Source organism: Antedon mediterranea, chromosome 6 (genome assembly GCF_964355755.1).
Source record: "Antedon mediterranea chromosome 6, ecAntMedi1.1, whole genome shotgun sequence".
Taxonomy (NCBI): Eukaryota; Metazoa; Echinodermata; class Crinoidea; order Comatulida; family Antedonidae; genus Antedon; species Antedon mediterranea.
Genome location: NC_092675.1, coordinates 10,584,806 through 10,595,992, shown reverse-complemented (window position 1 = coordinate 10,595,992; position 11,187 = coordinate 10,584,806). Strand labels below are relative to the sequence as shown.

At 33.7% G+C, this 11,187-nt stretch overlaps 1 protein-coding gene across 1 annotated transcript; it reads right to left on the bottom strand.

The window, feature by feature from the left end:
• Window positions 1–4,951: 4,951 nt before the first annotated feature.
• On the bottom strand, window positions 4,952–10,737 carry LOC140052417 (growth/differentiation factor 11-like). The gene is made up of 2 exons (XM_072098027.1): window positions 10,398–10,737; window positions 4,952–7,172 (listed from the first exon to the last, which is right to left on the bottom strand). Exons 1-2 carry the CDS (start codon window positions 10,735–10,737, stop codon window positions 6,319–6,321), a joined length of 1,194 nt encoding a protein of 397 aa, XP_071954128.1. The 3' UTR covers window positions 4,952–6,318.
• Window positions 10,738–11,187: the final 450 nt, after the last annotated feature.

Here is an 11,187-nt window from a genome sequence, read left to right as displayed (position 1 = left end):
ATACAAGTTACAGGTGGTACTGATCTATTATGATTTATTTCGTTTATCTTGTATATAAATACATTGTATAATCTGGGTTGTAAAATAACAAGGCCAACAGCCATTAAGTCGCGTGCTACAATGCATAGTGATACCGGACCGACAGACAGACCGACAGACAGACCGACCGACATAGTGAACTATAGAGTCGCGTTCACGCGACTAAAAAGGCATAATTTTGACGAATTTTTGAACCTTTTCATCAAAAACGTGCGCAAATTGCAATTCGACGTGCTCATATGACGTAATTTTAAGTCGGAATTGTTTAAAAGTTGGTAAAATTATTATAAAAGGCTGCAAAAACATAAATCACGCGAAAAAAGTATGTATTTAACGCTCTACGTGCACACCGCGCGCCTAAAAATTTGCGCGCGTATGGACATTTTTGACATGCTCAAAATGACAAGAAACGCGTAGAAAGTTGATTAAAAAATAATTTTGCGCATTTTAAAATTTTAAATGCGCGTGCGCGCGTAACATTGTGTAAAACACACATTTGTTTTCAACAGAAAGTTAGCGCCTGATATAAATTAAACTTTTGCAAAGTTTCAATTTAAAATGTTATTTGGTTTTTGACCTATGTTAACATATGAATCTCTTGGTGCAAATTTTGCAACCAAACAGTAATTTTTAATATGTACCTATTGAGCTGTTTATCTACTTATAAGTTCATACCAAGTTCATGCAACCCAAGTCTTGTCATCGTCCATTATATTGGGGGTCAACCATTATGAATACAACTAATTTCCACAATGATTGATTATATTTTTTAACTAAAGAAATTAAAATGACATTAACTAGTATAGTATGAACATTTCCAGACTTTGTAATAATTACCATCTATTCATTAAACAAACCAAGTCACAGAAAGATAAACATAACCATTACCCGAATGAAAATGGTAGATCCCAGCTCGCTATCATTAAAACATAGGTGTCTTAATTTGGCAATTGTGAATATAAAACACGACATATAGAACTAAATAACACCTAACAATTGTTCCTTATATATCAAACATTAGAATGATATAAAAATTAAAATGCTACTTACAATTATATAATGAAAAAATTAACCCCAAACTTAGCTACAATCCAACGGTCTGTCAAGTGAAGGCTTCATAACACAGGCAAACCCTATTTGAATTTTGCCGCCTTTTTGAGCATTTTTTAGATTTTTTCAAAATAGATTTTGCTATTTTGACACAGTCTATTTTAAGCCAATGCTCATAAGAAAAGTATGTAAGGAATCTATGAATATTCAGCTTTCTTTTAAGAAACTATCCAAAATGATTGATGGCCTACAAGTGATCTTAAATTGCAAATAAAACACTGTGGTGCTTTAGAAAATAGGTAAAAAATTGACCTCACACTGTCAGCGGGCAATGGATGGTGAGTTTTAAAACGTAAAATGACACATACTTTTTGTAACTTTACAATTTCAAACATATATCATAATGTTCAGTATTGTCTACAGTTTATTTTGAGCTACTATCCAAAAAAATCCGATTTATAATAGCCGAGATATTTAGGTGGGAACATGAAAATCAAGTGTTTTGTAGAATATCACGATGCGAAATCAGTGGTATCCATGTCCCAGTGGAGTGTGTTGGGGCAATTTAGCTATTTCGTTGCTCAAGAGATTCATATGATACAAGAAAATCATTAAATCGCGCGTAAATCACGTTGCGCAACTCAAACGTCATTCACAATAGGAGGTGCAAAATTTCACGTAAATGCCCACATGTTGACATCAAAACAGTTCAAAAAGTACAGCAAAGCGATAAAACGCATAGTGATACCGGACCGACAGACAGACCGACAGACAGACCGACAGACCGACAGACAGACCGACCGACATAGTGAACTATAGAGTCGCGTCCACGCGACTAAAAACGAACAAATGAAAATGAAAAACTCACAAAGGGATTGCTGTAAAATATTTTAAAACGAGATAGATGATAATGATGATCATTGTCAAGTGTATAGAAACATACAAGAAAATTCATAAAAGTAAAAATGTTACTGATGACATTTGGAATTAACAAAAATGTGTTAAATAGGCCTAATATGATTTTATGTAATGACATGAGATAATATGAATGTGGTGTTTGCACCACAAAAGAGAAAAAAAAATTAATAAATCATCAGAAGAGTATTGCGGGGAAATTGTAACATCTGCATATCTGTTAAAAATTACCAGAACTCGAGTTTAAATATTAAATTACATCAGGAGAACTGATAATATAGGCCTAATAGATTGTTTCAAATCGAGTTATGCTTTGAAACAACCAGAACCATGTTTGCAGGCCGTTTAAAACGATTTTTTAAAGGCCGAAAAGGCTCACTTTTATATGTCGCGGATGTCAATATACATTTGTATGGTATTTTTTTTCTATAAATTTTTACAAAATATTTGAAATGCATAATAATGTATTATAAATGTATATCATTTTTTAATTATAATACTACTGCGTCTCAGACAGCTCAGTATCAACAATCATCCAGTACAAGAAGAAATAAACTTGGTCTATACAGAACCATGTTAATTATTTGTATAAACTCCCCCTCAAATAAGCAACCGCCCCCTTCCCATAAAACATCATTTGGAATAATTACGTCCCTCGACATATAACTTATACAGTACATACAATTTTGTATTATAACATAATTCTTCTCACTTCTTCATATTAATTGTGTTGTGTTTTCATCTAAGACACTGAGAAACAGATATGTTTTATTTTTACGAATTTATATGAGACTTATTTCTACGAATAAATGCATTCATAATGTATAGGCCTAGGCTATATCTTGTAAAAGCATTTCAGCCGACCCACGGAAATGGAACGAAAGAAGTTGGCGAAAGGTCCATGAGCCAGAACATTCTGTTACAAAATTAGTAAAGGGTGAGCGAGCGAAGCGAACTCACCTTTTAGTAATACTGTATAAAGTTTTACTAGCATATCCTTTAAAATTAGCTGTTAACTTAGTATTAATTCTGATCACCCTCTAATTACAATCTCTAAGAAGTGTAAAATGCTCATTTAGATTGATGGAGCAGTGACGTTAAAAATCTTAAAATAACAGAAACGTACAAAATTAACGCTATTTACAACTTGTCTGATTTTATGTTCCGATTGACCAACATGATATCTAACGTTAGATTGGTTAATAAACCTCACCAGTTGAATAACCAATAACACAGGCAAAAATGAAGATGAAACAACACAATCACAACGAGTTGTCCGCATAATAAAAAAAACAGAAACAGAACAAATAACAAAGACTTATCCGCAAAGTACGCATAATAAAAAAAACTATAAAAAAACAAAAAAACACAATCACAACGAGTTATCCACAATTAAGTGCGCATATAAAAAAGAAACGGGACAGGCACATAACAAGTGCGGACAATTAAAATTTAATTGTATTAGACCCGGTATTTAGACGTATATAAACATTTCCAGGTGCGGGTGTTGAATGACTAGGATTCACTCTGTTTCCTAGAACTATTTATAACGAGGTACAGGTAACAGAACTACACACAATAACCTAGTAAACTTTACGTTACGGTTATGGTGTTCTTGTCACAACATACCTCAAATTGTCTCTAAATATTGTGATGCAGTACAAGAATCGCCTGCGTGATAAAGGTAGCGTAGCCTGCCAAATTAATGAATGAAATAGTAATCGACCATCAGTCAATCGGGCGAATGACAAACATTCCTACTCCAGACGACGTGCCTATGCTTCAACTTTTCCCCAATTTGTAAACCTTACGTATTTGACGACCTTCAAGGTATGATTATGTTTATTTCAAAAGAGAACATAAGCAATATTTATCACATCACGCTGACAGTTTTGAAGTTCAAGACTCAATTATCATGTACAGTAGTTGCAAATGATTTCTGTGTTTGTTTACTCAGATCATTAGGTGCTTAACAAGCAACTTTACTACGAAACACACATTCAAATTGTATTTTTAATGGCAGCATTAGACAATAGGATTTTATATATGAATAAAAGTTTCTAAGAACCAAGCAAATCACGTGCATTGAATCATCCGTACCCAAAACGATGACGTTTTAAAAGGCTCTGTTGTCACCTCTCAGTCTGCTTAGCTGCTGTATAGTGAACGCAATAAAATATAAATTTGGACAGAACGTATTAATATTGATATCCTTTCATCAACTTTGAATGAAAGTTACTAAACTAAACGGAATAAATTACACCGTTCTTATATTTTGTATAATCGAGTTTGAACCATGATAGCCCAGTGGTAAAAGTAATGGATCGGCTTCTAATTATCATATTATGATCAGCGAGTCAAAGGCGCGAGAGCTAAGACAGGGGTGCTGTTTACAGTACCTAAAGAGCCAGCAATATCATTCGGCATTGGTTTGAGGCCGTCTCGCACCTAGTTATGGTGGTTGAACAAGTCTTCTCGGATAAGGACTATAGGCCTATGCACCTAGGTACAATGTACACAGTTTACTCGTGTACACTTTAAAGCAGCCAGTTCATCATTCGAAATGAGTATGGGGTTACCATCTTTCTATCATTGAGAATCAAATCGAAATACGTTACTAAAATAGCTGTGATGGCAGAAAGTTGCGAATGTCCATAAATATTTTAAAAATCGCCTCTTTACACAACAACCGTCATCCTATGTAAGTCTCCTGATATTGCTACAACTATGCACTAGCTTTTTTTTGTTGACCGTACAGCTGTTAGTGTTTGTACATTAGTTCGTTGTTTTATTACACATTAGCAGTAGATTGTCCTGCTTTACGGTTGTGACACAAGACACAGTAATAAAAAAAGCTTACGAAGACTTACGATTTTTAAAATAATCTATTCAAAATAATAAGTATCAATAATGAAGTATACTTAATGACAATCTATAGTAAGCAGCGTTCACTCAGTCATAGGCATCAAGCCTCCGTCAAAGGTAAATAACTATATTATTGTATAAATTAAAATTCTAATTATAATCATTATTTTTTATAAATTGATAATATAATTAAGTTCGTTCCTTGAAGATCGTCTCCCAGACATTTTTAAAAAATAAATTATGGTTTACTGAACATTCCATTACAGTATCACCTAATAGTTATCTACTGTCCAATGTACACAGTTTACTCGTATACCCTTTGAAGGAGCCAGTTCATAATTCGAGACGAGTATGGGCTTACAGTTACCATTGTAATGTCATCTAATAGTTATTCACTTTGACAACAAATTGGATTGAAAATAAAAACCAATAAAACATAATTTTAAGCAAATATGAATGGGTTTTGGATGAATTTAAGAAATTATTATGTATTTTTATTTTTTGTATTAGTTTTTGTTGCTACGGAAGTAATTAACAAAATAAAATGGCCTATTCAAAGTCTTATTTTATGAATCTTAATTTTTCATGTTTTTGGGAGACAGTACATCTTTACAAACAAATATAAATATAATTATCAAGCTTCTGGTTGTAACATATTACAAGATAACCAGTCATAAATATAAATAACTTATTACCGTTTAAGCCTACATTTTATATGCCGTACCGTGCCGAGAGTGTTCTCAGAGATCAAATTTACACGCCCTCATCTTTCAGTATATTAACTCACGAAGCGAGATCTCCGAAGAGATATTTTTACATAGGCCTAATAAATAAACAGAACAAATTCCGCCTCTGAAAATATACTAATTAATTTGAAACGATAAAGATGAGGAAATCTGTTAGGATGAAAGAAGTCGCCCCAACCGAGACCCCAACCCGGAACCTTCTACTTGATATGCAACCACTAGGGCTTTTATGATATCTTAAAAACTTGATCGACTCCTTAACTTTCGACATGGTATGGCTGAATAGCACTAGTCCTCAATATTGTACACACGCGTACAAGACATCAAATTGATACGCCCTCATCTTTCACTATATTAATTCACGAAGCGGGATCTCAGAGGAGATTATATTTCTAGCTGTTTTACTTTAGCGTTTTTAGTCGCGGTCGATAAAGACTAACTCAAATTTGAACACGCGACTGTGCCAGCCATGTATATATGGCCTTGTTGTTTAGCTTTCTGCTTATTTATTTTGTATCTCCATTGAGATCTACCCACAGCATTTATTCAGTAATTTGCCTTTGGATTTATATATAGTGGCAGGATCTCAATGGAAATACAAATAAAATAAGAAGAAAGCTAAATAAAAAAAGCTAGTAAAATAGCTAGAAATATAATGCATATTGTGTGCAGTATAATATACTTTTGAGATAACCCCCAGAAATCATGAGCACTTGCAGTCATTTGCAATTAGATTTTCAAGTACCATTACTTCGAGTGTTCGCTCCGAAGTGCGTATTATTACTGGAAAGTCGTTAAATCTTGTTGGTACACAACACGGACCATTAAGCTCAGGGTCTTTTTCATGCACATAATGTTTGAATAATGTATGCATGTCATTCATAAAAATATTATTATCTCCGCATGCACCATGACAATAAAACATATTGACTGATGTAGGACGGAGAATTAGATTACCAAAATTTAGCTTCTCAAAATCAATTGTATAATTTTTTCGACAACATCCAATTTGATTTTTTGAACACATTCCATGTGAATCTAAATTTGAAGTTTGTGTGTCCCTATTTAATCTACTTCTTTTCTGCAATTCAATTGTTATAACGGGGTATTGTTCAATGTTTGGTATTTCGTTTGAGTTGTTTTTCCTACTTCTCGAACGACGGCTATACAAATGTAAATAATTATTGAGTGGTTCTCCTGTCGTAGTTCCAATTTCTATTCCAAAATTCAGTCTTGGAAATTTTAACCAATCATCAACCAGATCTGTGATGTCAATGGAAAATTTCTGCCATTTATCATTGATCAGCGGAACAGTTTGTGATTTTACATGACCACGAGCTGTCAAACTTGTGTTGAAAAACTCAAAAACACCGATTTCTATACTTTGCGTGTTCACGTTGGGAAGTGCCTTTACATAAAATGTCAACGTAGCTGTTTTTGTTATGTATCTCCTTTTCCTACCTCGTGCTTCGGCAAAATGAGTATGAAAATACAACCGTTCAGTGGAACCGTCTGACCTCCATGAACGTCTTGACTCAAGTAACGACGGCGAATGCCCTGTAAAATACAATCAAAAAAGATTTTATCATTTTAACTTCACAACGCATTCAAGTTTCCGAACGTGTGAGAAGTTAGATATGCCTAGGCTTGTAAGTCAAGTATAATTATTCGAAAATATACTGGTCATAAATTCAAATTATAGGCCTAATCAAGGCAATAAATGTTATTTTATTAACATAATACATCACTATAAGCAATCATCAAATGTCCAGATATAAAACGTATGTATTATTCTTCATAACGACAATTTTATTAACATTAAATGTATAGTTAGGCCTACAGATAACCACATGACCTTTACAAACGGAGATACGTTAACTATATGCAATGGGTCTATTGAACAACTAAACCTAAACACTCACAGGACGAAGGATAATTTTTCTTCAATTTCGTGAAAGTGTGAATGTAATGTGTAGGCCTATAGCATCATAAAAATTGTAACTAAAAAAGCATGTTGCACAAATACAAAAACCAAATTTAAACAATACCATAAAAGCCACAGTGGTCTAATGGTAGGACATCTACATATCAAGCAGAAGGTTCAGAGTTCGAATCTCGGTAGGGGATTTTTCTCATTCTCACAGATTTGTTTAATATATATATAATTTAAGGATAGCCGCTACCCCTGACTAAAAAAACAAATCATGGGATAGGGTTTATACTTGGTACTAACTATCATATTGAAAAAAAAATGTTGAGGTCATATTTGTCAAAGGTCATCTATTTTACATATTAATAGACTTTTAATCCCAAAAAATAGGAAAACAAGGCCAACAGCCATAAGTCGCGTGCTAAAACGCATAGTGACACCGGACCGACAGACAGACCGACAGACCGACAGACCGACCGACCGACATAGTGAACTATAGAGTCGCGTCCACGCGACTAAAAATAATTAAAATGACTTTATATAATACACATGGTTTAAAAAAAATCAGCGTAGCATCTATATAAATTTATGTAAGGCCAAATTCGCGCGTTACTTCTAGAATGTTTACTCGATGGTATATACGGTTGGTTCGTACTTTCGGTACTAATTTTAACCATCCTTGTAGGCCCTAACCCTGTTTACTAATTAGGCTTAAATTACGAAGATGTTTCGCATTTACCTATCTTTTTGATAACTGAAAATCGGTTTTTGAATCGCAAATTACTGCGAGTGTGGGTACTGTTAGATATATAAACACATGTACAAATAAACGTATAACTCTGAGTGTGGGTAGGCTGTTATATATACATAAACGCACAATATACAAATAAACTTTATTACTGACATCGTAGTATCGTTACATGTACTTTAGGGCCCTACTATTTCAATCGACTATGACAGTGACAGTTTTAACAAAGTATTTAATCGCAAATGTTTTACTGTATTTAGTCGTATATTATTCAAAGGCATATAAAACATGAACAAAATATGATTTCTTTACTGAGTGGATAAAGAATATATTTAGAAATTGTTCCTCTTTGTACCAATCCATTTCACCATCCCTCAACCCTAATGTTACATACAAAATTGAATACATAACTCATCGTGTCTATTTATTCGTTTCTGTAAACGACAATGTATAATAGTGCTGCGGTACGTACGTACGTAAGAAGCTAACCCAGTCAAGACCAGCATATATTTGGATGCTAGAGAAGACTGCCTCTTGGATGCGACTGGCATCAGTGGGAGGAACGAAACTGTACTGTACTGTACGTACATTTGAAATCGCCAGTTTTTTACGCTGAAATTACTGTGTATTCAAGAACCATCTGTTGGCACGACCTAGATTGTACGCGGGTATTAGTTTTTTTTAAATTAATTAATTGTTTTAAAATTATTTTGTTTGTTTTTGGGTAAACCTAAATTTGGAAAAGGCATTGGCGACTGCTTATGTGGTCAGAAAGTTGAAAAAAATATAAAAACGAGAAAATTGAGGTCAGAGGTTGAAAACATATAATTTGTATTTTTTACATATTTACATTTTTTAGATAGGTAGTATTACAATAGTAGTAGATAATAGTAGAACAATATTTAAAATATACCAACATCCTTTTTCTTTTAGAAATTAAAAAAAACTATGTATGTCTAGGGTAGAGGCTAACCGTAATTGGTTATTGCTAATATTCATAAAATAAAGTATATACACCAAAGACTATTTTCCACTAGGTGAATTTGTTCGCGCGAATCGAAAGCGTCAGCTTATACGCATGCGTATAGAGTAATTCGGAAGATGGAAACATGAATACGCATGCGTATAAGCTGGCGCTTTTAATTCGCGCGAACAAAATCGCCTAGTGGAAAATAAGCTAACATGAGTGTATAACATTATGCAAATGATTTATAAATTGGCATCGTAGTATACTCCAAAATCGAAAATAAATTATTGTAGGCTAAATGTCAAATCCTCTATACTTGTATTTGATTTGTAAATGCGAATGGTCAAGTCGTGTACAACATCATAATACATCTGATAAAAACATTCAGTGAATTCTTAAATATAATAAATGCATAAACATATTTTATTATTGGCATAAAGTAGGCCTACCCCTAACTGTATAACAATACCATGCGTCCTAAAGTTATTAAAGGTTATATTTGTGTAGGAGTAAACGAATTGAGTATTGATAGCCCTATTATTATTTGCAAATACAATGCAATTAACAGACTATTATTGTAACTGTCAATGTTTGCTAGATTAATACCTTATTTAGTGAACAAATAAGGTTCTAAATAAGTTTAAGAATAAACAATACTTGAACTAAGTTTTAGCTATCTAAACCATACCAATTAATTTTTATCTCAGACCGATGCTGTGGATGGCACACGACAGACATACCTACTATCAATTCAAAGCCATCGTCTTTCATTGGAAGGTATGGAGGAAGACAAGTACGGCAGCGGGGTCGTCAAGCGTCACCTACACATTGTAATTTTACCCGTATTTAAAAAATTATTGTGGAAAGATTCATGACCTTGAATGGTGATGTTAATAAAACTAGGAGGTGTGATAACTCTCAAAATGTTCATACTATAATCAACGATAATCAACGATATCGGCCGTACGATTTTAAAAGAAACAGTTTAGTACCTAACCCATACATAAGTCGTAAATAAACTGAACAAACCTTCTAAATAATCTTTTCAACTCAACAAATATTGTGCGACCGATTTTCTTGGTGATTATGTTAAACCACCACTTTAAACTACTTATCTTAATGATAGAACCGACTTACCTTCATCTGTTATGTTGAAAAGGATGTCTGTTTTGCCACTCTGTATCTGGTTCTTTAGTACTAAGTTGTCGTACTCTCTTAATTTGTCTTCTGGTATCTGCTCAGGAGGAACTCTGTTTAATTCGTTAATGAATGACTCATCGATTGAAAGCAATTTCATAATAGTTTGTTTTGTTGCTAACTCTAAAGCTTTGCCAATGTCGTTTTTTCTTGGTCTTTTTGAATCGTTTTCGCCGATACCACGTTGCTGGCGTTCTGTGTGCACACCCTCACGCAAACAAGCCTTAGCGCCTGCAGCGATTAACAGGATACACACTAGTTGAATGGCATGGGAATACATAATATATTAATGGACCTTTAAGTACCAAAGATTATCGACTGAATGTAAGTGGATCGTTTCTTATTATATATAGCTCCGAGCAAAAGTGGGCGGTCGCTTCTAGAATAAACCAAAGTTCTACTGGATGATTATTATAACAGAGAGCCCGCTAATTTTGAAAGAATTTGTTATCTTTGAACTTGCGTTTGTTTAATATAGGCCTAATGTAATCAATCAGCAGTTGCTGGTTACGCGGTAAAATTGTAATGTCACTGCAGCAAACATATTACAAAATACTTCGTTTCAAGGGCCTTGTTCAATTCATTTATCAAACAAGCTCATGCTCCCGAAATTAGCAAAGTAACGTTAGCGGGGTTACTGTGTCGGTTGATAAACTTTACTTTAAACGCACCAATAGCCACAAAATAAACAACAGACATTGTTTCTCTTTCCTGTTTATTCTTCTAAAAG